The following is a 26,850-nucleotide window of genomic DNA, read 5'->3' on the forward strand; positions in this document are numbered from 1 at the left end:
TAAGTCTGGACTTTGGGGAGACCAGTCCAGAACCTTCATTCTAGCCTGACGGAACCATTTTTATATCACTAACTGAGTCACTTCTGAGTCATTTATACCAATTTTTAAAGTAATTTTAGACAAGTTTCAAGTCATTTCTGAGTCAGTTTGGAAAAGTTTAGTCATTTTGAACAAATTCTCGGTAATTTTGAACCAATTCTTAGTCACTTTGGACATTTTTTGGTCATTTTGGATCAATTCTTAGTCATTTTGGACCAATTTTAAAAGTAATTTTGAACCACTTTTAGTCACTTTGGATTTATTTATTTGTTTAAATGACCAATTGTGATGTTTCAAAAATCTGCTTAAAGCGAGTTAACAGACAACATTCAGAAGGTATTTGGCGTAACAAGCTCAGGTTTGACAGGAACGTAGACTTTGTTGTTCCCAAACCAGCAGCTCATTAAACATCCAGAGAACACAGAAATAAGAGAAAAGAGAAATATAAAATATAAAGGCCTAATGATGTCCAGAATGACATGAAGCTGAAACCTGTGTAAATATATTTATCATTTGAGAACTGTGCTGTATAGATGTTTACATTTTCTGCTGGATCGTTTTCCGGTCACTGAACAGACTCTGGTTCTGGGGGCTTTTATTGTGAAGGCGGAGCTGCGGGGGACGGTGCGGCGGGACGGAACCTCCCCCTGTTGTCCCCAGCAGCCCCGGATCAGAGGGGGAGAGAGGACGCCGAGACACCGACACGGAGCACCGGCTACCGGAGAGCTGCAAGCGGGCTGTAGCACCTCCAGCTGCCGTTCAGGGACTCGGTCTGCGGGCCGCTCCGGGACCGACCGGGACCGGGACCAGGAGGGTGTCCGGGCTGAGCGCCGCCGCCGCCCGTCCTGCGGTTCCGGAGCCGCGGGGAAGTTCTCCGGAGAGTCGTGCGGGTCTGGTGCGTGTTGGAGGAGCAGCAGCAGGAGGACGAGACTGGATTAATACACACGCACGCACGCACACGCGCACATACCCGCAGCAGCCCGTGGACGCACCGGACCTGGTTGCGGCTCGCGGTTTTACGCAGCGCTCCTGGAAGTGGTCTTTAAATGCTGGAGGATCCGGAGGACCGCAGGAGTCCAGCTGGAGGCTCCGACTAGACCGACATGTGGAGGAGCGGGCTGGCCGGAGCCCTGCTGCTGCTGGGGGCTCTGAGTGCAGGTAGGAGGTCCACCTGGAGGTCCGGGTCCTGGTTCTGCTGCTCAGACCCAGGTTCTGCTCAAACCCTGGTTCTGCTCTGATGTTCCGCTGTGAGGTTCTTCTCAGCAGCTCCTGCAGATTCTGGTTCTGATGTCCTCATTTTGCTTCTTTGTGAGGAAAAAATATGGAGCAGATCAGCGAGAATGTGCACGTGTATGTGTGTATGTGCGCGCACGTGCATGCATGTGCACGTCAGGAGTCACCTCAGTCCAGCTGCTGCTTCTCTGCTCAGCTGCATTTCTGAGTGTGTGTGTGTTGGGGGGGGGGGTTGCAGCCGTGCGTGCGTGCATGTGCACGCGCGTGCACTCTGCTGCTCCATTGTCTGCTCAGGCACGCGGGTGGATCGATAATCGATCAGCCGATCCTCAAAGTGACAAATAAAAGGAGTCTGCGCGTTCACGTCTCCGTGCATTTCCCCTCCGTCCTCGCGCGTCCACGTCGGCAGCGTCCACGCGCGTCTTTCTATGGCACACGCGGGGTGGATGAATGAAGCGCGGTCATGTGGCTCATAGTAGTGGAGAGGATTCGCGTGCGCGTGGAAAATGCTACACGGACGCGCGCATGCGGGAAGCGGAGTGATGAAGATGAAGATGAAGCTTTAATGACTTTAATAATAATAAATGTTTCTTAAACCTGTTAAAACCCTGAGCGTCATAAACTACCAGACTTTAACATTCAGATTTTATTTCTTTTACTTCCATTAACACCAAATATCTGACAGAGATCATTAAATACAGGAGAAATAATCCGTTAATTTTAACGTCAAACACCGGAGGACACAGAGTATTCATATAATGTGACTTTATTCACACTTCTGCCTTTTTTACAGTAAAAGTTCAACAATTTAATAACAATTATTTCCCGTGATTTTCACAGATATGAAATATAATTTAAGAAAACTGAAATAACAGTAAATGATCCAAAAATAATCTGATGGATGTTCAGGGCCAGCATTTGTTGAGCTTGATGGTTTCAGGTTGAGGATTTGTTGGTTCTGGTTTTAATTTTCAGGATCTGTTGGGTTTTATGGCTTCAGGTCCAGGACCGCTTGGATTTTATGATTTAGAGGTTCAGGATCTTCTTGGTTTTGTTGTTTCATAATCAGGTTTGTTCAGTTTTGGTTTTTGAGGTTCGTGATTTGTTGGGTTTTGTGGTTTCAGGTCAAGTTTTTGGGGTTTTGGTGTTCCTGATTTGTTTTATTCTGCGACTTTAGGTCAAGATTTGTTGGGTTTTGTGGTTTCAGATTTATCGGGTAAATAAATCTACTTTGCAGCTCCTTGAACAGAAGCGTGTTCAGTTTGAGTTTCTTTGAGAGAAATGATGTGAAACTGTGGAAGCTGTCTGCAGCCTGGTTGTTGTTTTGTGTTGTTGTTTTGGGGGAAGGCCTGGATGGACTCCCTGCAGGGCTGAACACCAGCAGAAGGTCCAGGATGGGGATGGGCTGAGCTCCAGGCAGCATTTAAAGGACCAGGCCGGCCTCCCTCCTCACTGCTGCCCAAGATTAATGACAGGAGGTCAAGAGGAGGAGGAGGAGGATGAAGGGGAGGAATGGGGGAGGTCCTGGGTCAGAGCAGACCCAGAGGGAGGAGGGCTGGTCTGAAAGCAGGTTCAGCTGGATTCCTCCTCCTGCCTCTGAAATGCAAACCTCAGCAGGAATGTTTGAGGATAAAACCTGCAGCTTCCCGTTAACGAACGGTTCAGAATTTGAAGCAGCTTCAACCAGCAGCCTTCAGAGAGCAGAAGAAGATGTTTAAAGTCAGTTCTGAAGGTAGAGAAGAGGCTGAGATGGTTTGGTCGTGTTGATGGGAATCCTGGCAGCATGAAGCTGGAGCTGCTCAGCTAGTTAGCTTTAGCTTTAGAGCCACCCATCAGGAATTAGAAAAGTGGTACCGGTCTGAAGACCACCTTCTACATCCTGAGGTGTGATGTCTGAACCAAGAATCTGAGGCAGGTTTATAATTCCAGTTTTATCTCTGAAGCACTAAACCTGCTGCTGTGTTTTATCCAGAAACACCTCCAGAAGAACCCATTCATCAGCCAGAGGCTCACATCCAGGAACTGATGGCTGCTATGGGTCACCCAGAAAACATGCTGTAAAATGGTCTTCTTTGAACCTGAACCATATTTTACCAACTTCAACCAAGTGATTTGGGTCGTTTTAGCTTAAAGGAGCTTCTAACGTAAAGTCCTAAAGTCTGCTGCTTCCATGAACATCATGTGTTTCTGCTCCGTAACATCCAGTGGAAGGAAGAGAATCTCAGTTATTGCATAGGTTCAGATGGTGCCACTGGACAAAGTGGTGAGTTCAGTCTGAAAATAAGTCCTTACAACGCAGCGGTTATTGCTGACTTCACCATGCAACCTGTGGTCAGACCTACAGGACGTTCTACAGGACGTTCTACAGGACGTTCTACTGGACGTTCAGCTGGTCCACGTCTCCGGTTCTGTCCGTTCAGGGTCCAGGGTCTTTCAGTATCATGATGTAACCTTCATCATGGTTGCTGTCAGCTCCAATACGACACGCTGCTTCTGTGGTTTAGTGGTTTTGTGCGTTCACATTCAGGATCTGCTGGGTTCTACGGCTTCTGGTCCAGGATTTATCGCGCTTTTTGTCTTCAGGTCAGCATTAGTTGGACTTTGGGGTTGCAGGTTTAAGATTTGTGGTTCTAAGTGTTAATTTCTGGTTTCAGGATTAGGATTTCTGTTTTATTTTTTTTAAATTTGAAGTCCAGAGTTTCATACCTGCTTCACAGGAAATAACCTGATGAGGTTCTGTGAAATGTGAAGGTCTCTCCTCATTCAGCTTTTCTCACCTTCCTCTTCCTTCATTCACAGACTCAGAGTGAATTTATGCCTCAGACTAAGCAGGTACCTGAACTCTAACTTTAATCGACTCAAACGTCACCGGAAAGCAGAAGGAAAGACACGAGTGTTGATGTGGCAGCTTCTGTAAGAACATCTGAAACTGTGACTGTCTGCTTAAATATCACAGATTAGATGTCAGATGTTTCCTCCTCAGCACATGATATGATGCTTTCAGTCCATTCTCCTTTTTATCGTCATCATCTGTATTAGTACCAAACCATCACGTGTTTCCTGTAACAACGTTTGATAGTGGGCTCATTTCAACCAGTGGTCCCCACCTGACCCTCTCAGATTTTACTAAGTTTTTACATACATTTAGTACATTATATATGATGGGAAAATCCAAAATTTGAATGCTTTATTGTCATTAGTTTCAAAGTTATGGCCATTTGAAGTAGGTAGGGGGTACCCTATTATTGCAGTTAATTAATCAAAAATATCAAAAACTAAATACATTTAGTTTGAACATCAAACATAGAAGGGTTTATAGAAGCAAGTTGTGCTTGGTGTCAAAATTTAGGGAGATTCCTGTAATTTCACATGATGTCATATTTTTTGATACCACCTATCCCACATGCTGATATTGACCTTTGAATCCGAAGGTCGGACAGATATGTTTGATCTTTAGCTGTTCATATTTCATGCATTACATACCATAGCACTTTCATTTTATACAGATCCAATCCTTAGAGAGCCAAATTATACCACATAAAATCTCTAATGGATGTGATGATTAGTTTGTGTGTAATGGGTGGCCAAATGTAGCCGTTTAGAAGTTCCTGATGGATAAAATCGCAACTTTGTCATTCTGTGTAACATGCAATTATAAATATAAAGTAAATATTTTCACATTTCTGAGGACTATAGGTCACTGTGAAATGATTCTGAAAATGTCAGATCTCTATCTTTTGTTGTTCAGAAGTTATAGAAGTCTGAAAATGGTTGAAAATTTCAACCTTAATTTTGACTGCAATAATAGGGTACCCCCTACCTACTTTAAATGGCCATAACTTTGAAACTAATGACAATAAAGCATTCAAATTTTGGATTTTCACATCATATATAATGTACTAAATGTATGTAAAAACTTAGCAAACTCTGAGAGGGTCAGGTGGGGCCACTGGTTGAAATGATATGGAATGACCCAGGTGTGACTGGAGCCTTTGGTTGTTCATCAGGTTTGTGTGGTCCAGTCAGCAGTCATTCATGTCTGTAGCTTCCTCAGATCAAACTAGAACCTTCAGCCCTGGACAACCCTGCAGGGCTTTGGTTCTGCTGTGAAGGGAAGCTCCGGCTCTGATGTTTCTCCAGGAATCACCTACTAACTCCTGCATTCACTGGTTTTCTGACGTGTTGTCCTGCTCACATCTCACCTGTAGCCACCAGAAGAGGTTTTTGGACGACCCCGACACATCTCTGCATGATCTCAGGTCAAACGTTTATAGTGCTTTAAGTCAAGAGTTTGTTGGGTTTTATGGTTTCAGGTCCAGGATTTGTTGGGTTTTGGGGTCACAGTTTCAGGTTTTTAGGTCTTATGGTGAAGATTTTTTGGTTTTATGGTTTCAGTTGTGGAATTTGTTGGGTTTTGTCCTTTCATGTTCAGGATTTGTTGGGTTTTGTCCTTTCATGTTCAGGATTTGTTGGGTTTTGTGTTTTACAAAGGACAGGTTTTTAGGTCTGAGGTCAAGAATTTGTGGGTTTTATTTTTTCAGATTAGAATTTGTTCAGTTTTGCAGGTTCATGTTTAGGATTTGTTGGATTTTTGGTCTCAGGTCTGGAGTTTGCTGGGTTTTGTCATTGCAGTTTCAGGATTTGTTGGTTTTTATGGTTTCAGGTTCAGGTTTTGTAGTCACAGTTTTAGAATGCATCAGGTTTTTCCTCGTTTAGGAATTTTTGGGGTTTGAGATACGAGATTTCACGTCTTTTATACTTTCATGTTTAGGATGTGTTGGGTTTTCGTTCTTAGGCAGGAAGTTGTTGAGTTTAGTTTTTCAGGTTGAGAAGTTTCTGGGTTTTGTGGTTTGACATCGAGGGTCTGTTGGGTTCTGTGGTCTCTTCTTTGGATTATTGTTGTCATAGTCCACTAAAAATGATTAAAAACGAATTAAAATGATCATTAAACCAAAAAGAAACAGATCCTCACAGTGAAAAATGTCTCGTCTGTTTACAGGACCATCTTTAGCCGGCTTGGTTTGTCTCTTTAAAGGTTCTGTAGTTTTATTCTATTCCTGTCAAAACCTCAGCAGGTCGCGTGTTTTGTAGATAAAGTTATAAAGCACATCCATATTATCGGTGTGCTGTTACCATGGTTACCGGTGATCACGGGATTTGAAGTCAAACGTCGCCTCAGAGCTGGAAACGGTCGGCCATAAAACCACTTTATGGTCTGGACCGTCCTCTGGCAAACATACAAAACACACGGCAGCACATAAAAGTCGTTAGCAGAGAGCCGCTAACGCTGTTTATTCAGCTCACAGCAGAGAACCGAAGCAGCCACTTCATCAGCACTTTGATAATTAGATCAGAACCCAGCAGAAGATTGTTGCTTTCAGACCAACAGGAAACAAGTAGAGCCTCCAGAAGCACGACGACGCCGTGTTCAGCAGAAACCACTCACATTAGACAGGTTTAATGCACATTAAATCAGGAGAACGAGATTTTTGCACATGTCCGTCTCTTGTGAAGCTCCAGTACAACTTTGGAGAGACTTCTACTAATGTTAAAGAAAAATGTTCCAAAAGATTTAATAAAACACTGAAAAGAATCAATAAAAGGCCCCCACAGTTTTAAAAATATTAGTGAAGTGTCTCTGAAATGCACAAAAAATACCCCCAAAAGACGGAAATACGTTCACAACATGACCCTAAAATAATCCTAAAATCAAAAAAGAAAATATCTGAAAAATAAATAGTTCCACAAAGAAATGAAGAAAAGCGAAGTTGGAATAAAGAGTGAGGAAAAAAATCTGTAAAATCTTCTGTTGACGTGATTTGGTTAAAAAAAAGAAAAAAATGTCACAAAAATTCACAAAAAGTCTGAAAGTCGCACAAACATTTATGTCTAAAATTAAATTAATAGAATGAACTAAAAATGTTGAAAATATCAATAAAGTGTCTGTAAATGTGAAAATATGCTCAAACGTTTTGTGTCTCGTTTTTGTCATTTTGTCTCATTTTTGTCGTTTTTGTCGTTTTGTGTCTCGTTTTTCTCGTTTTTGTCTCGTTTTTCTCGTTTTTGTCGTTTTGTGTCTTCTTCATCTAGTTTTGTGTCTCTTTGTGGCCTCTCCAGACTTTTCCTCTCTGCTCTGCTCATCATCTGGAGATGTTCCTCCTTACTGGATGGATCTCCACCACTCTTTTCTCTGTTTCTGCTGCATTTATTTTATTGTTTTCCTCTCGGTTTGTCTGAGGAAACACTGCCTGCAGTTCAACCTGAGAACCAGTTGCACCAAAGTTCTCAGAGTATTTATTTTGTTACAGTTCTTCTTTGTGGTTTCAGTTTCCAGTTTAAAAAAATGTCTAAATGTCTGGAAGCTGCCGGCAGGTTTGTTCAAACAGAGGGAAGCGCTGTGACTGGTGAAGGGATCGATACCGCTGCTGGTTTTCTACGGCGTCTCAGAGGATCTGCAGCTTCCAGCTCCATCCAGACATCAAACACAGTCTTTGTTTCCTCCATAGAACCACGTTTAGAAGCTCCTGATGTTTGAGGAGCCGTCAGAGGGTGGGCAGATACCTTCAGCTTTTAGTGTGTCCACGCTGCGCCTTCCTGCTTTTTTATTTTTAAGTACTGTAGTACTACTGTAGAACTACTGTAATACTACAGTAATGAGTACTACAGTAGTACTACAGTAATACTGTACTACCATTCAAGTTAGTACATGTAATTTGTGTGTCTGTTATAATTACATGTATGCATTATAAATGGGTGTCAACATGTCATTACACTTTATGAAGGTAGTCACCTTTAACATACATACACACATAACATACATAATACTACCATTGAATGACTACTAATACTTGTATCCCAATTTAAAGTAGTGAAAAGCAAAAACCATTTTGACATCACCCATGCCATTTGGAGTAAGAATATCTCAGTAACTACAAATATAACCCTGCTGCTTTTTTGTACAGTGATAGAAGACAGATGGAACTGTCTTGTAGAAAAATTTGGGCTCTCTGGTACCTGTCCCACACTGAGATTTTTGCCCCCAAAATAGCCAATTAAAAATCTCGTCCAACTTTGGGAGCTCATATTTTCCAAACTGAGGTACCTAGAAAGCTCCAGTTTGCTAAGTTATCACACAAGTTTGTGTAGAATGGAACCCAGGGGTGTTAGAACACTTCTGTGCAGTATTTCTAGTACTTTCAAGGTCCCAAACCCCACTCGTGAGAAGGTATCTCTTAATTCTTAGCATTTTTATCAAGCCCCCACGGCCTGCAGAGTGTAGGGAAACACCTGGGGATGTTTGTGGGGCACTAGCTACATGCAGAGGCCTTGTTTACCAACTCACAGCTCTCTGGTATGTCTAGAGGCTGACAAATAACCACTTAAAGATGCAAAAAACACTGGTGAGGCTTTTTATAGCCCAAATTCTGAAAATTTCAGACCCCCACAACTCAAACTATTTGAGCTACAGGCCTACAATTTTGCATAGAAAGTACTTTTGTGACTGTCTAATGGCATGCAAATTTAGGACTAATTTGAAAATGGTGCAGCAACACCCCCAAGGAATATCTGCTCATTTCACCTGGAATGACACTTTATCAAAACACACAAACACACAGCAATGAGGAGGCGTGTCCAGCTGCATTCAAATGGGCCAATCGGAGCGCGCCGTCCCTCCAGCTGACGGCGTGGAGACGACAGGAACGCTTTGTGTCGGGTTGGGGTGAAAAGTTTGGAGGCAGATGGGGTTCCACGGCTCCCAGCAGACTGGGGACCCGTCTTTGTGGGGACCCCGTCTTTGTGGGGACCCCGTCTTTGTGGGGACCTCGTCTTTGTGGGGACCCCGTCTTTGTGGGGACCTCGTCTTTGTGGGGACCCCGTCTTTGTGGGGACCTCGTCTTTGTGGGGACCCCGTCTTTGTGGGGACCCCGTCTTTGTGGGGACCCGTCTTTGTGGGGACCCGTCTGACAGCAGATGTTGTCTGGCCGGTTGTCGGTCTGCTGCCTCCCTCTCCGGATTGCATCAGACTCTCCTTATCAGCGATGAACTGTCACGTGCACGCCTGGCCTCATGCACACTCACGTGTCGAGGTCACGGGGTCCTCCCTTGATCTGAGGAGGTTCCACGACCTCCAGACACAACGTACCTCCATGAAACGACGCAGGACGTCTGAAAGCGCAGCATCAAACATCAGAAACATTGAGCAGAAGACAAAACATCTGAGAGCAAAACTCCACCTAATGGATTTATAAAATACTCCATGTGTGTTTAATACTTTGACCTCCAAAACGGTTCTGGATGTTTTCTGCTCCCGTCACGTTTCTTCCTCACTGTGGGTTCATTTTTCTCTGCAGTATAAAGTCCTGCAGCTCTGTGGAAACAGAACAAATGACAGAAAAATATGTAAAAATGAACAAAACTGAAACCAAAGTGATGCAAAAAGATGCAAACGTTACACTAACATGACAATAGATGCAGAAATGAAACAAAAATGACACAAAAAGATGTTAAATTTTTTGTGTCTTTTCATGTCATTTGTGTAGTTTTGTGTCACTTTAGCATCTCTTTTCTGTCATTTGTGCCAATTTAACATTTTTGTGTCTTTTGGGGTCTTTTTTATGTATTTTTTGTCTTTTTGTGTCATTTTTTTGTATATTTTTCTGTCATCTCACCATCCTGTTTGTGTCAGTTTGGCATTTTTTGTGTGACTTTTGTGTCTTTTTTATGCCCTTTCAGCATCTTTTCTTCAGTTTCTTATGTAAAATCAAGAATTTAAATCTGGATTTATCCAACGGTCACATTTCTGTTGCATTTTTAATCAGACAGAAGCTCATTTAGATAATTTCAGAAACATGAGATGGAGTAAAACTGCAGACCGAGGATGGAGTTGTTTTTTGTGATTTTGTTGTTTTGTGTCTTGTTTTTGTCATTTTCCATTTCATTTCTGTGATTTTGTGTCTCGTTGTTTTTTGTCATTTTCTGTCTTGTTTTTGTCGTTTACACCATCAGTGTTCCTACAGAATGGGCAGAGCAAAGCTATGTCCTCTCTTCTATTTTCCATCTTTTATCCATTGTCAGCCTTGATTGAACGTCTCTCTCTACCTCATATTATCAGACTCATTCTTTGGACTGTTTTCATCAGTGATCAGCAGTAACAGCTAGCTAAACATCTAGCTTCTACATTAGCATGGAGTAGCAGAGTAGGGTTAGCAAACAGCACATGGTGTAATTAGTGATGCAGTCAGTGATGTGTGTCTGTGAGCAGTTCCCATGGCTTTGCATCCCATATGTTGCCCTATGATCTCAGTAACATATGCGCACACACACACACACACACACACACACACACACACACACACACACACTGCCAGATGCTCCTGTGTGTGTGTGTGTGTGACCTCTGACCTTCTGTCTGGACCACACAAAGGCTCTTAATAATTCCTATGTGGTCATTTTGCATCACACTAGCGCTCCGAGCCATTTGCATTTTGCACACGCCTGCATGCGTGTCGCTGGGAAACACGGCATGTCAGAGGTCACACACTTTCACACGTACGCAGCATAGACATGTTAATGTGTGAAGCTGCAGCTGGAGGACCGCCGTCTGAATGTTTCTTACACAAAAACGCTGCTTTTCAAGATGCCGCCCCAGCTGTCACCGCTTACAGCTCATCATGGGAACATGCATGTTGGAGTCGAAGGCCACGAGAACACGCTGGACCTGCAGTCAGAGCTAGTCAGAGGCAGCAGCAAAAAACATGCTGACCCTGAAAGGATGGAAACACGGAAAAGGACGAGACTCACTGAGTACTACAGATATTCTAGTTCACTGTAAACAGATAGCATATATCAAGCTAACATTAGCTTAGTCAGTTGGTCAGAAGACATTTCTGACTTTTCTCTTTCTGTTTCCAGAGGGTTTGATGTTGCAGAGAAAAATGATCTCAAAAGTTTCACACTTTAATTACATGTAGAATAAACAGTTGGGATGTCAGATCTTTTGAAACACTTTTCATTGGTGGTTTCTCCAGCGAGCAGATTGAGCCGAGGCGTGACGATGGACCAGTCAAAGGGTGGAGGGGCCCTCTGAGGCCGAGCCCAGATTTATGTGAGACGACCCCCTTAAGCAGAAATAAAGGTCAGGAGTCCTGGGAACACTTTCCAGCCGTCAAAACCTTCTCAGATTTACTTCAGTGTTGGTGGAGTGGATAATGAATGTCTGAACACATGACTGTTGTAGACGTTAGCCGCTAGCACACAGAAGGCTGATTAGGATGTGTATGTCCTGTGTGTTGACATGACGCTAAATAGAGCTGCTGTGGCTCAGATCTGATGTCTGCTGCTTAGTTCTGATGAAAGGGTTGCGATCGGTTTGTGTCGAGGCTTGTGTTGAGGCTTTCTTTGCAGGCCAGCAGAGGGCACTCTTTAATCCACCGTCAGCCTGACATAGCGCTAACATGTTGAGTGTTCAGTTAGCTAAACCATCAAGTCAGCCTCATCGACACGAGAGGTCGGTCTTTGGCTAACTCTGAACTCCTAAAAACAAATGGGTTCTGTGTTGTTTATTTCTTTAATGCCACAATGAGCCATAAAGTATGAAAACACAACTTTCATGTGATTTTTAACATTTCCTCAAGCTAATAATGTTCAACTTTCTGTTCAGTTGTTAATAAAACAAAATCTGCTCTGTCTAAACAGATTATAGATTAAAAAGCTAGTTGTTCAGTTACCCCACTCTTAATGGGCCTTATTTTAGCAGGCTAACATTAGCTTTGCTAGATATTAAGTTAGTTCAATCTCTACAGCTAATAGATTAGCAAGCTAACATTAGTGTTGCTAATTGTTCAGTTAGCCAACTCGAAATGGGCCTTATTTTAGCAATCTAACGTTAGCTTTGCTAGATATTTAGTTAGTTCTCTCTCAACAGCTAAAAGATTAGCAAGCTAACATTAGTGTTGCTAGTTGTTCAGTTAGCCAACTTGAAATAGGCCTTATTTTAGCAATCTAACGTTAGCTTTGCTAGGTATTTACTTAGATCACTTTAAACGGCTAATAGATTAAGCTAACATTAGTGTTGCTAGTTGTTCAGTTAGCTAACTTGAATTTTGCTTACTTTAGTAGGCCAACATTAGCTTTGCTAGATATTTGCTTAGCTCACTCTAAACAGCTAATCGATTAAGCTAACATTAGTGTTGCTAGTTGTTCAGTTAGTTTACTCGAAATGGGCCTTATTTTAGCAAGCTAACATTAGCTTTGCTAATAGATTAGCAGGTTAACATTTGTGATCAAATCTGGTCATTTTGTGTCTTTTTTGGTCTCTGTGGTCGTTTTTGTTGTTGGTTTCTTTGTTGTGATCTTTTAATTCATTTTTTGTATTTTTGTGGTGTTATGTGTGATCTACTGGTCACTGTTTCTGTGGTGATCTGTGTTTTTGTGATCACTTTGACTGGATTTATGAGGATTAGTAAGTCTGAGATGTTCAGAATTGATCTCTGTGCAGTCTGAAGAGCTGCTGTTAGCTTAGATTTAGTTCCTCAGTGATTGTGTGTCGCCTCCTGTGTGACAGATGTGATGGTGGTGAGAACATGGAGGTGTTTAACTGACCGGTGCAGCTGTGGAGCGTCCCAGTGGTGAGACAGTGTTTATTTTTCAGGCTGATGTTTCTGAATGAACAGTAAGTTGTGGTGTGACGGTGGAAAGGTGGCGTCCACACTGAGGCGTGATTCTGAGCTCCATGATCAACTTTTTCATAGAAAACCAAGTTGTGGTAAATGTCAGCCGACACACAGCAGCAGCGTTAGCTCCCAGGTCTCCATGGTAACCAAGGTCGGCCTCCAGAATACTGATGAGATCTCAGCCATGCTACTTTAGCAACACTCCGGTCGTATCCCATCATGCACCGGGGCCTGATGCTGGAAGTGATCAGATGAAACCACGGCAACCTGAACGTTGTCTGCTCAGAAGATCTCAACAAACCGCTCTACACAGACGGTGGATTAGCATCTGTTTGATGAGAACTCTACTTTACGTCTTAGTATTACGTCTTTTTGTGTTTATTTTGCATTATTTACCTCTCTGTGGTTGTTTTCTGTCTTTTTGTGGTAATTTTGCCGTATTTGTGGTTGTTTTGGTTCTTTTTGTGGTAATTTTGCATTGTTTGTGATGGTTTTGTGGCTTTTCGTCATGGTTTTATGTCTGTTGTGTTCATTTTGGTCCATTTTGTGGTTATTTTGCCTTTTTTAGGTTTGTTTTACGTCTTTTTATGGTGGTTGTACGTCTTTTCGCTGTGAATTCTGTGAGGTTGTGGTGGTTTTGCATCTTTATGAGGGTTTTTTGTGCCGTTTTGTGTTGGTGTCATGTCTTTTTGTCATTGTTTTGCACCTTTTTATGCCAGTTTTGCATCTTGTTACGGTGTCTTGTGTTTTTTTTTTATCTCTGTGTGTAGGTTGTTTTGCTTACTTTTGTGGTTGTTTTGGTTCTTTATGTGAGATTTTCTGTCTTTTTGTGGGTGTTTGTCCTCTTTTGTGGTGGTTTTGCCCCTTCCTGTGCTTGTTCTGCATCCATTTGTGGTACTTTTGCGTCTTTATAAGGCAGTTTTATGTGTTTTTTTGGTGGTTCTGTGCTTTTATGGAAATTTTGCCCATTTTTGTGGTGATTTTACGTCTTTTCACTGTGAATTGTGTGTGTTTGTGGTTATTTTACACCTTTTTATGCCAGTTTTGTGTCTTCTGGGGTGTTGTTTTGTTTTGTGTTGGTGTTATGTCTTTTATATGATTATTTTGTCCCTTTTGTGTTGGTTTTAGGTAATGATATGCCAGTTTTGCATCTTTTCTGGTGATTTTATCTCATTTTGTTTTGATTTTAGAGTCATTTAGTGGTTATTTAGCCTTTTTTATGGTTTTGCATCTTTTTATGGTGGTTTGTACCTTTTTGTCATAGTTCTATGCCTTTTTGTTGTTATTTTGAGTCTCTGTGATGATTTTCCGTGTTTTGTGGTTGTTTTCCTTTCTGGAGGTTGTTTTGGTTCTTTCTGTGGTTCTTTTTGTTTCTTTCTGTGGTTCTTTTTGTTTCTTTCTGTGGTTCTTTTTGTTTCTTTCTGTGGTTGTTTTGGTTCTTTCTGTGGTTGTTTTGGTTCTTTCTGTGGTTGTTTTGGTTCTTTCTGTGGTTGTTTTGTTTCTTTCTGTGGTTCTTTTTGTTTCTTTCTGTGGTTGTTTTGGTTCTTTCTGTGGTTCTTTTTGTTTCTTTCTGTGGTTGTTTTGGTTCTTTCTGTGGTTGTTTTGGTTCTTTCTGTGGTTGTTTTGGTTCTTTCTGTGGTTGTTTTGTTTCTTTCTGTGGTTCTTTTGTTTCTTTCTGTGGTTCTTTTGGTTCTTTCTGTGGTTGTTTTGGTTCTTTCTGTGGTTGTTTTGGTTCTTTCTGTGGTTGTTTTGGTTCTTTCTGTGGTTGTTTTGTTTCTTTCTGTGGTTGTTTTGTTTCTTTCTGTGGTTGTTTTGGTTCTTTCTGTGGTTCTTTTTGGTTCTTTCTGTGGTTCTTTTGGTTCTTTCTGTGGTTGTTTTGGTTCTTTCTGTGGTTGTTTTGGTTCTTTCTGTGGTTCTTTTTGGTTCTTTCTGTGGTTGTTTTGGTTCTTTCTGTGGTTGTTTTGGTTCTTTCTGTGGTTGTTTTGTTTCTTTCTGTGGTTGTTTTGTTTCTTTCTGTGGTTGTTTTGGTTCTTTCTGTGGTTCTTTTTGGTTCTTTCTGTGGTTGTTTTGTTTCTTTCTGTGGTTGTTTTGTTTCTTTCTGTGGTTCTTTTGGTTCTTTCTGTGGTTGTTTTGGTTCTTTCTGTGGTTGTTTTGGTTCTTTCTGTGGTTGTTTTGTTTCTTTCTGTGGTTGTTTTGGTTCTTTCTGTGGTTGTTTTGTTTCTTTCTGTGGTTGTTTTGTTTCTTTCTGTGGTTGTTTTGGTTCTTTCTGTGGTTGTTTTGTTTCTTTCTGTGGTTCTTTTGGTTCTTTCTGTGGTTGTTTTGGTTCTTTCTGTGGTTGTTTTCCTTTCTGGAGGTTGTTTTCGTTCTTTCTGTGGTTCTTTTTGTTTCTTTCTGTGGTTGTTTTGGTTCTTTCTGTGGTTCTTTTTGGTTCTTTCTGTGGTTCTTTTTGTTTCTTTCTGTGGTTGTTTTGGTTCTTTCTGTGGTTGTTTTGGTTCTTTCTGTGGTTGTTTTGGTTCTTTCTGTGGTTGTTTTGGTACTGTTTGGGTTTTTTGTGCTTTCTGTGTTTTTTTGTTCTTTCTGTGGTGGTTTGTGTTTGTTTTTGTGCCAGTTTTGCACCTTTTGTCGTGATTTTTTGTCTTTTTGTGGTAATTTTGCTTGTTTTCCACGTTTTTGTGGTTATTTTGCCTTGTTTGAGGTTGTTTTGCGTACTTTTGTGGTTGTTTGGTTCTGTTTGTCCGAGTTTTACGTCTTTTGTGGTTATTTTGCCCTGTGTGTGATAAATATTAAAGTAAATTTTAGTAAAATAATAATTAAGGACAATGGAAGGATCATCGTTTGTAACAGAAATAAAATGAAGGCAGCAGTCAGCTGGATAGTTGTAGTGTAGCTGCAGCGGTGCTTAAACGTGTGTGTGTGTGTGTGTGTGTGTGTGTGTGTGTGTGTGAGGAGGTGGGTGTTTTTCATGAGGGCGGGGCGTCGCTACTCCAACATTTCCGGTTGCCTAGCGACAGTTCCAGCCCAGGTTGGCGGTAACATCTGTGGCGCTGAACGCTGCCAGGAGCTGCTGAGCCTCCAGCTCCACCAACTTTTACTTCTTCTCTGCTTTTCACTCTCAGCTCAGACGTTAGACGTGTTTTTAATATCGGTAGAAACACTGAAGACCCGACAACACGACCGGAAAGCTGTGAACAAACCAGATGTGATGTTTCAGTGATCTGAAGATGGACAGCAGCTGTCCGTAAAAATGATTTAAACCAAGTTTTATGTGATTTCTGTGTTTTTTTTATCTGTCATTTACAGAAAACAGGAAAAATCTGTGAAGTTCCAGTTAATTGTTGAATGATTTATGTTGGTTTAGTGGTTAAATGATCAAATAAAACAGATAAAGAACTAATAAAGCCACAGGAAAACTGAACTACGTGTGTGTAACTACATAAATATTCTCGCTGTATTTATGAATAACGTCATAAATATCTGTATTCATTTATTTGGTGTCGGGGTTTTTTAGTTTTGAGACTTTTTTGAGTAATTTGAGAGAAAAATATGTGTATGAGGATTTTATAAACTTTAAATCCTTTTTGATTTTTATTTTACAGGTTCTACCGTTGTGCTAAATTACAGCTAATATCCATAGAAAATGGCATCTGTTTTATGATTTTGTGCTTTTGTAGCGGTTTTACATGTTTTGTGGTGGTTTTATGTCTTTTTGTTGTGAATTCTGTGCGTTTGTGGTTGTTTTGCATCTCTTTGTGTAGATTTTCCGTGTTTAATTTGCCTTGTTTGAAGTTGTTTTGCTCATTTTTGTGGTTGCTTTGCATGTCTTTGTGTTGGTTTCATAACTTTTTGTTGTGGTGGTTGTCTTTTTGTGGTTGTTTTTTGTCTTTTTGTGGTGGTTTTGTGGCTTCTTGTGGTTATTTTGCATCTCTTTGTGCTGGTTTTCCGTGTTTTTGTGGTTATTTTGCCTTTTTTGAGGTTGTTTTGTATCTTTGTGGTGGTTATGTGTCTTTTTATGCCCGTTTTCCATCTTTTCTGGTGGTTTTATGTCTTTTTGTGTTATTTTTCCCTTTTATTGTTGTTTTATGTCTTTTTGTTGTGGTTTTGTCTCTTTTTTATGGCAGTTTTTTGACTATGCTCTGAATTCTGTGTGTCTGTGGTTATTTTGCTTATTTTGTTGTGGTTTTGTCCTTTGTCCTTTTGTGTTTTTTTTGCTTCTCTTTGTGTTGATTTTCCATATTTTTTGTGTTTATTTTGCTTCTTTTTGTTTTTTGTTTTCATGTTAGCATCTGTTAGCGTCTGTGAGCTTCTCTCCTGCTCTCTGTGCTCATTAAACTACATTTTAATCCAGCTGCTCTGACTTCCAGATGTTTCTGTTGTCGGACAGCAGAACGAGGATGCTAACATGCTAAGCAGCAGCATCTTCATCTAAGATAAGACCATCAGCTTCTCTCCATGCTGTCAATCACATGGACAGGGAGAGTTTTATTCCTGAAGGGGGCGGGGCCAGCAGCAAAGTATAACTGGGATTTTACTTTGTAAAGATGGGTGGATGGGTAGGTGGGTAGGTGGAATCTAGAGACTTGAACTGATGTGCAGAAAGGTGATTGTTCTACCAGGAACCATGCAGGACATGTGCTTTTAGGGTTCCTGTTCCCAGCATGCACTGGGCTGTGTTAGTGTTCTGATCAGGGCTTCCTCTTTCACAGATCTGGTCTCTGAGCTCATAGAACAGACTGAAGCTTTCTCTCCGTCCAGACTTTGTGAAAGCTTCCTTTCACCTGCAGCAGACGTTGTCCTCTGCTTTAAGCCGCTGTGACGGTGGAGGGTCAGGGTCTGCACAGCGCCCCCTGCTGCTGACTGACGGTAGTGCTCCTGTCTGCAGGGCTGATCCACGGGGAGGCCGACACCAGGGAGTGTTTGTTCTACAACGTCAACTACGACGTGGAGAAGACCAACCAGAGCGGAGTGGAGCGCTGCGAAGGAGAGACGGACAAACGGTCGCACTGCTACGCCTCCTGGAGGAACAGCTCCGGGTCCATCGAGCTGGTGAAGAAGGGCTGCTGGCTGGACGACTTCAACTGCTACGACCGGTACCAGCAGCACAACAACACAGAGCAACACACAGCAACACACAACACACAGCAACAGACACACAACATACAGCAACATACAGCAACAGACAACAACAGACACACAACACACAGCAACACACAGCAACAGACACACAACACACACAGCAACAGACACACAACATACAGCAACACACAGCAACAGACACACAACACACAGTAACACACAGCAACAGACACACAACACACAGCAACAGACACACAACACACACAGCAACAGACACACAACACACACGGCAACAGACACACAACACACACGGCAACAGACACACAACAACACAGAGCAACACACAGCAACAGACACACAACAACACAGAGCAACACACAGCAACACACAGCAACAGACAACAACAGACACACAACATACAGCAACACACAGCAACACACAGCAACACACAGCAACAGACAACAACAGACACACAACACACAGCAACATACAGCAACACACAGCAACAGACACACAACACACAGCAACACACAGCAACAGACACACAACACACAGCAACAGACACACAACACACAGCAACATACAGCAACACACAGCAACAGACACACAACACACAGCAACACACAGCAACATACAGCAACACACAGCAACAGACACACAACACACAGCAACACACAGCAACATACAGCAACAGACACACAACACACAGCAACACACAGCAACAGACACACACAGCAACACACAGCAACACACACAACACACAGCAACACACAGCAACAGACACACAACACACAGCAACAGACACACAACACACACAACACACAGCAACAGACACACAACACACACAACACACAGCAACAGACACACAACACACAGCAACATACAGCAACAGACACACAACACACAGCAACATACAGCAACAGACACACAACACACAGCAACATACAGCAACAGACACACAACACACAGCAACATACAGCAACAGACACACAACACACACAACACACAGCAACAGACACACAACACACAGCAACACACACACAACACACACAACACACAGCAACACACAGCAACAGACACACAACACACACAACACACAGCAACACACAGCAACAGACACACAACACACAGCAACAGACACACAACACACACAACACACAGCAACAGACACACAACACACACAACACACAGCAACAGACACACAACACACAGCAACATACAGCAACAGACACACAACACACAGCAACACACAGCAACAGACACACAACACACAGCAACAGACACACAACACACACAACACACAGCAACAGACACACAACACACACAACACACAGCAACAGACACACAACACACAGCAACATACAGCAACAGACACACAACACACAGCAACACACAGCAACAGACACACACACACAGCAACACACACAGCAACACACAGCAACACACACACACACATATATACTTATACACTGCTGGCTGCTATGCCCGGTACCAGCAACACACACATGTACTTATACACACACTGTTAGATGTAATGGATTAATCTGTTACAGGTCTGTCATTTTTTTATGTCTTGTTCTGGTCATTTTACGTGTTTTTGTGTCTCTTTCTGGTCGTTTTGTGTGTTTTTGTGTCTTTTTCTGGTTGTTTTTGTGTCATTTTGTGTGTTTTTGTGTCTCTTTCTGGTCATTTTGTGTCTCTCTGTTGTGTTTTTGTGTGTGTCTGCTCATTAATCCTGCTGCTCTCTGCAGGTCTGTTGTGTTGACTCTTTGCGTTGTGTCTCTCAGACAGGAGTGTGTGGCGACAGAGGAGAGTCCTCAGGTCTTCTTCTGCTGCTGTGAAGGAAACTTCTGCAACGAGAGGTTCACACACCTGCCTGATGTCACCGGACCACGTGAGTCCATCCTGCGCTCTGATTGGCTGAGTCCTCGTCTAAAGTTCAGCAGAACAAACTACCCGGTTCTGTGTGAATCATATTTAACGTCTTTCATTTTATTCTGTTGATGGTTTATTTCACAGCTTCTGTGTTTTTACCAGAATCAGTGTGTGACGTTCAGCTCTGATGAAAAATGACCCAAACCTGAGCTTAAAATCAAGATATTTCATTAAAATCTCTTTATTCTACACGTCTCATTGGAAAGTTCTTCAGAAAGATCACTCCTCCTGGTTCTGGTTCTTCAGGACCGACTCAGCATCCAGAGAGTTTCAGGTTGAACTGCAGGCAGTGTTTCCTCAGAGAGACTGAAATAAATGCAGCAGAAACAGAGAAGAGAAGATCTAGTAGATGGAGATCCATCCAGCTGGAGGAACATCTACAGATGAGCAGAGTAGAGAGGAAACATGGAGATAGAATAACATCTACAGGATGAGGAGATGAAACTTTCAAACATGACACAAAAACAACATAAACAAGGTGAAAACCTGCACAAATGAGACATAAACCAACAGAATCGAGACACAAAATGGACACAAAACAACAAAGAAGTCCTGAAACGGCAAAGATAGGACACAAGGCGACTAAAATGAGACACCAAACGAAGAAAACGAGACACAAAATGACCAAAATTAGTAGCAGAACCTGCTTTTTGGAATTCAGAGGGTGAACAATGGGAGGACACATTCACTGAAACTTACAGGAAGTGACCTGGAAAACACAGAACCTGTAGAATAAAAGCCCGTCCGATGAATGCATGTTGAGGAACGTGTTTTTGTTCTCCAGTGATCAAGGCTCCGCCCCGCAGCCTCGGCGTCCTCAGCGTCCTGATTTACTGCCTGCTGCCCGTCTCCATGCTGTTCCTCGCTCTGCTCACCGCCGTCTGGATGTACCGACACCGCAAGCCTCCGTACGGACACGTGGACATCACCGAGGTACACAACATACACCTACGGTCCGACACTCGAGCCGTCCACACTGGTCCAAGACAAAACAACTGGTCCAGAACCAAATAATTCCTCCAGAAGTAAACAGCTGGTCCAGAAATCCTCAGATTGTGTCCAGAACATCTCAGAAATGACCCAAAATGTCATTTCCTGTCCAAATCGTCTAAGAAAATGACAAAAATACGTCAAAAAGAGTCTCTGTTTTTTCCATAATGACTAAAATGTTCCCAGATGTCTCAGAAATTGTTCAAAATATCTAAAAGGACTGAATTAAATTGTCTAAAACGCTTCAAACATTGAAAAAGACGGAACCAAAGTCCACTGAAGAGACAGAAATGAAGTAAAGCTGGTGTCAGAGTGCCATCTAGTGGTGCTCTGCTGCTACTGCAGTTGATGATAATCTCACATCGCACCCCGACAGCCCGACACTGGAGCTGTCCTCACCGGTCCACAACTAAATAACTGGTCCAGGACTAAATAACTGGTCCAGAACTAAATAACTGGTCCAGGACTAAATAACTGGTCCAGAACTAAATAACTGGTCCAGGACTAAATAACTGGTCCAGGACTAAATAACTGGTCCAGAACTAAATAACTGGTCCAGGACTAAATAACTGGTCCAGAACTAAATAACTGGTCCAGGACTAAATAACTGGTCCAGGACTAAATAACTGGTCCAGAACTAAATAACTGGTCCAGGACTAAATAACTGGTCCAGAACTAAATAACTGGTCCAGGACTAAATAACTGGTCCAGAACTAAATAACTGGTCCAGGACTAAATAACTGGTCCAGGACTAAATAACTGGTCCAGAACTAAATAACTGGTCCAGAATTCCTCACATTGTGTCCAACAACGTTTCAGAAATGACCAAACCCGTCCAAAATGAAACCTTTTGTCCAAACCGTCTCAAAAAATGACAAAAATACATCAAATATTGATTTTAAAATTCCCCCCAAATTTAAAATTAGTCCAAAAATCAGCCAGAAGATCAGAAACATTTTCCAAAATGACTCGCAACTAAAATCCAGAATTACATCATTTACATAAAAGGTCTCAAAATTCTCCCACAAAAACTGAAAAATTGTCTAAAATGTTAAAAAATCTGTCCAGACGAGAAGACGTTTTTAATAATAATGTCCAAAATGTGTGTAGAACGTCTCGAAGGACTCTGAATACGTTAAAAATGACTCAGAAAGTTCTACATTACTTCAAATATTTCCAAACTGACACAACTTTGTCCAACATCCTAAAAAAATCCAAATTCACTCAGAAAGGACAGAATTTGTCCAAACTGTCTCAGAGTTTGTCTGAAGAGTCTAATGACAGAAATGTCCCCAGATGTCTCAGAAATCATCCAAAATGTCTGAAAATCCAGAAAGACAGGTGTGTCTAAAAGGACTTCAATAAATTCTCCAAAATGCTTCAAACATTGAAAAAGACAGAACCTTAAATCCACTAATGAGACAGAAATGAAGTGAAGCTGGTGTCAGAGCGCCATCTGGTGGTGCTCTGCTGCAGTTACAGATAAAGTGTTGTCTCACCACCTGCACAAAAACGTATTTAAAGATATCACAGATCAAAGATGTGAAAATCGTCTAAAATGACAAAATGTGTCCATAATTAAAACGTCTGTCCATCAGGAGTTCATCTCACTGAGTTCTTTTAAATCCAAACTGCTGCTCCTTGAGGCCACAACATGCACCTGTTTGTCAGAACTTGCTTGTACGTCAGTGTAATTTTCTCTGTTGTTTGTGTTTTAATTCCGTTTGTGTAGTTTTCTCAGTGGGACTCCTCCTGGTTAAATAAAGGTTAAATAAATGAATCAGTAAGTCACATGACCCGTCCAAACGGAATCTAAATCTGTCCAGTGTTATTTAAATATGTCCAAAATAACTAAATAATGATTGAAATTCTGTCTAAAATGTCTCCACATGAACCATGATGATCCAAAGTGACAACCGCTGCTCATCTTCTAGTAACCCGTTCTGACGATGAAACGCTGTAGGTCGATGATGTCATAAACCGAGGACTTCCTGTATTTCATTTGTCAGTTTTGAGGAAATGTTTTTGAGATGAGATTTGACTTGATTTAATTCAGCTGGAGCTGTGGTTTATTTCTTCAGAGCAGCACGGGGCTCTTATTGAGCTGCTGCTGTCCACTTGTTTGCTTCAGAAGTCCACCTTTAAATGCTTCCAGAACGCAGCTGCTTCCAGAGCATGACTGTGCTGGAACCACAGTCATGCTCTGCTCTCCATGTGTCCTCCAGGATCCTGGTCCTCCTCCTGCCTCCCCCCTGCTGGGTCTCAAGCCCCTGCAGCTGCTGGAGGTGAAGGCCAGGGGGCGCTTCGGCTGCGTGTGGAAGGCCCAGATGATGAACGAATACGTGGCCGTCAAGATCTTCCCCATCCAGGTGAGGAGTGCTGCTTCCTGCTCCTCCATGTGTTGGTGTTGAGGTCTCTCCTTTAACTCCCTCCTCCTCCTCCTCGTCCTCCCGGCAGAATAAAGAGTCGTGGCAGAACGAGAGGGACGTGTTCATGACGCCGGGGATGAGGCATGAGAACATCCTGAGGTACATCGGCGCAGAGAAGCGAGGAAACCACCTGGAGGCCGAGCTGTGGCTCATCACTGAGTTCCATGAGAGGGTGAGGACTGGAGGGAACACTGCTTTACCCACAATGCACTGGGAACGTCAGATAACATGTCAAACACTGTCATGATTGGTCCCAGTTTGTCTGAAACACATGAGATGTAGTTAGAGGTCATTAAATTAGCATTAGTCTCTGTCATGGTGCCTGTTGCTGAACTCCCACAATGCTCTCTGCTTTAACTGTAGTCTGCAGTCTCTACATTTACCCTCTAAGGCTACATTTACCCTCTAGTACTACATTTACCCTCTAGTACTACATTTACCCTCTAACGCTACATTTACCCTCTAACGCTACATTTACCCTCTAGTACTACATTTACCCTCTAACGCTACATTTACCCTCTAACGCTACATTTACCCTCTAATGCTACATTTACCCTGTAATGCTACATTTACCCTCTAACGCTACATTTACCCTCTAATGCTACATTTACCCTCTAGTACTACATTTACCCTCTAACGCTACATTTACCCTCTAACACTACATTTACCCTCTAACGCTACATTTACCCTCTAACGCTACATTTACCCTCTAATGCTACATTTACCCTCTAACGCTACATTTACCCTGTAATGCTACATTTACCCTCTAGTACTACATTTACCCTCTAACGCTACATTTACCCTCTAACACTACATTTACCCTCTAACGCTACATTTACCCTCCAGTACTACATTTACCCTCTAATGCTACATTTACCCTCTAACGCTACATTTACCCTCTAATGCTACATTTACCCTCTAATGCTACATTTACCCTGTAATGCTACATTTACCCTCCAGTACTATATTTACCCTCTAACGCTACATTTACCCTCTAACACTACATTTACCCTCTAACGCTACATTTACCCTCTAGTCCTACATTTACCCTCTAACGCTACATTTACCCTCCAGTACTACATTTACCCTCTAATGCTACATTTACCCTCTAACGCTACATTTACCCTCTAACGCTACATTTACCCTCTAGTCCTACATTTACCCTCTAACGCTACATTTACCCTCCAGTACTACATTTACCCTCTAATGCTACATTTACCCTCTAATGCTACATTTACCCTCTAACACTACATTTACCCTCTAACACTACATTTACCCTCTAACGCTACATTTACCCTCTAACACTACATTTACCCTCTAACACTACATTTACCCCATAATGCTACATTTACCCTCTAACGCTACATTTACCCTCTAACGCTACATTTACCCTCTAGTACTACATTTACCCTCTAGTACTACATTTACCCTCTAACGCTACATTTACCCTCTAATGCTACATTTAAACTCTAACGCTACATTTACCCTCTAACGCTACATTTACCCTCCAGTACTACATTTACCCTCTAATGCTACATTTACCCTCTAACGCTACATTTACCCTCTAACGCTACATTTACCCTCTCGTACTACATTTACCCTCTCGTACTACATTTACCCTCTAACGCTACATTTAGCCTCCAGTACTACATTTACCCTCTAATGCTACATTTACCCTCTAACGCTACATTTACCCTCCAGTACTACATTTACCCTCTAATGCTACATTTACCCTCTAATGCTACATTTACCCTCTAGTACTACATTTACCCTCTAACGCTACATTTACCCTCCAGTACTATATTTACCCTCTAACGCTACATTTACCCTCTAACACTACATTTACCCTCTAACGCTACATTTACCCTCTAGTACTACATTTACCCTCCAGTACTACATTTACCCTCTAACGCTACATTTACCCTCCAGTACTACATTTACCCTCTAACGCTACATTTACCCTCCAGTACTACATTTACCCTCTAACGCTACATTTACCCTCCAGTACTACATTTACCCTCTAATGCTACATTTACCCTCTAATGCTACATTTACCCTCTAACGCTACATTTACCCTCCAGTACTACATTTACCCTCTAACGCTACATTTACCCTCCAGTACTACATTTACCCTCTAATGCTACATTTACCCTCTAATGCTACATTTACCCTCTAACGCTACATTTACCCTCCAGTACTACATTTACCCTCTAATGCTACATTTACCCTGTAATGCTACATTTACCCTCTAGTACTACATTTACCCTCTAACGCTACATTTACCCTCTAACGCTACATTTACCCTCCAACGCTACATTTACCCTCTAACACTACATTTACCCTCTAACACTACATTTACCCCATAATGCTACATTTACCCTCTAACGCTACATTTACCCTCTAACGCTACATTTACCCTCTAACACTACATTTACCCTCTAACGCTACATTTACCCTCTAACACTACATTTACCCTCTAACACTACATTTACCCTCTAACGCTACATTTACCCTCCAGTACTACATTTACCCTCTAATGCTACATTTACCCTCTAACACTACATTTACCCTCTAGTACTACATTTACCCTCTAACGCTGCATTTACCCTCCAGTACTACATTTACCCTCTAACGCTACATTTACCCTCCAGTACTACATTTACCCTCTAATGCTACATTTACCCTCTAATGCTACATTTACCCTCTAACGCTACATTTACCCTCCAGTACTACATTTACCCTCTAATGCTACATTTACCCTCTAGTACTACATTTACCCTCTAACGCTACATTTACCCTCTAATGCTACATTTACCCTCTAGTACTACATTTACCCTCTAACGCTACATTTACCCTCTAACGCTACATTTACCCTCTAATGCTACATTTACCCTCTAGTACTACATTTACCCTCTAACGCTACATTTACCCTCTAACGCTACATTTACCCTCTAGTACTACATTTACCCTCTAACGCTACATTTACCCTCTAACGCTACATTTACCCTCTAACGCTACATTTACCCTCTAACGCTACATTTACCCTCTAGTACTACATTTACCCTCTAACGCTACATTTACCCTCTAGTACTACATTTACCCTCTAACGCTACATTTACCCTCTAACGCTACATTTACCCTCTAGTACTACATTTACCCTCTAACGCTACATTTACCCTCTAACGCTACATTTACCCTCTAACACTACATTTACCTTTCTTACATTTCCTGGTGCAGGGCTCCCTGTCTGACTTCCTGAAGGGAAACGTGGTCAGCTGGTCTGAGCTCTGCCTGATATCCGAGTCGATGGCGTGCGGCCTGGCTTACCTCCATGAGGACATCCCCCGACACAAAGGAGAGGGACCCAAACCGGCCATCGCTCACAGGTCTGCCTGCTAAACCTGCACACCTCCTCACAGTAGAAGCAGACACACAAACACTGCCCAGAGGCACTGAGAACGTCTGAACACGAGCAGCAC

At 42.1% G+C, this 26,850-nt stretch overlaps 2 protein-coding genes across 3 annotated transcripts in view; both read left to right on the plus strand.

Moving 5' to 3' along the window:
* Positions 1-660: 660 nt before the first annotated feature.
* The window catches only part of acvr2ba (activin A receptor type 2Ba), a 38,343-nt gene continuing 12,153 nt past the window's right edge, over positions 661-26,850 (plus strand). The window contains exons 1-7 of one of the 2 annotated variants that reach the window (XM_051940619.1): positions 661-1,197; positions 17,824-18,031; positions 19,805-19,911; positions 20,737-20,885; positions 23,168-23,311; positions 23,400-23,543; positions 26,609-26,757. In XM_051940619.1, coding sequence (XP_051796579.1) covers positions 1,143-1,197; positions 17,824-18,031; positions 19,805-19,911; positions 20,737-20,885; positions 23,168-23,311; positions 23,400-23,543; positions 26,609-26,757 — 956 coding nt within the window. In that variant the 5' untranslated portion in view covers positions 661-1,142. Of the gene's footprint in view, positions 1,198-16,060; positions 16,179-17,823; positions 18,032-19,804; positions 19,912-20,736; positions 20,886-23,167; positions 23,312-23,399; positions 23,544-26,608; positions 26,758-26,850 lie in introns of those variants that run through there. The other variant, XM_051940620.1, reaches the window with a different exon arrangement.
* Positions 14,245-15,572, plus strand: LOC127531392 (cytochrome b-like). Its single transcript, XM_051940622.1, has 2 exons — positions 14,245-14,465; positions 14,846-15,572. The coding sequence occupies exons 1-2, from the start codon at positions 14,245-14,247 to the stop codon at positions 15,570-15,572; spliced, it is 948 nt and encodes a 315-aa protein (XP_051796582.1).

Source organism: Acanthochromis polyacanthus, chromosome 20, assembly GCF_021347895.1.
Source record: "Acanthochromis polyacanthus isolate Apoly-LR-REF ecotype Palm Island chromosome 20, KAUST_Apoly_ChrSc, whole genome shotgun sequence".
NCBI classification, from domain to species: Eukaryota; Metazoa; Chordata; class Actinopteri; family Pomacentridae; genus Acanthochromis; species Acanthochromis polyacanthus.

What these genes read in the sequence shown, in the direction of transcription:
- LOC127531392 (XM_051940622.1), top strand. Translation starts at nt 14,245, where the DNA reads ATGATTTTCCGTGTTTTGTGGTTGTTTTCCTTTCTGGAGGTTGTTTTG. An exon ending in CTTTCTGTGGTTCTTTTTGT is followed by an intron (nt 14,466 to 14,845) that starts TTCTTTCTGTGG and finishes TGGTTGTTTTGG; the next exon opens with TTCTTTCTGTGGTTCTTTTT.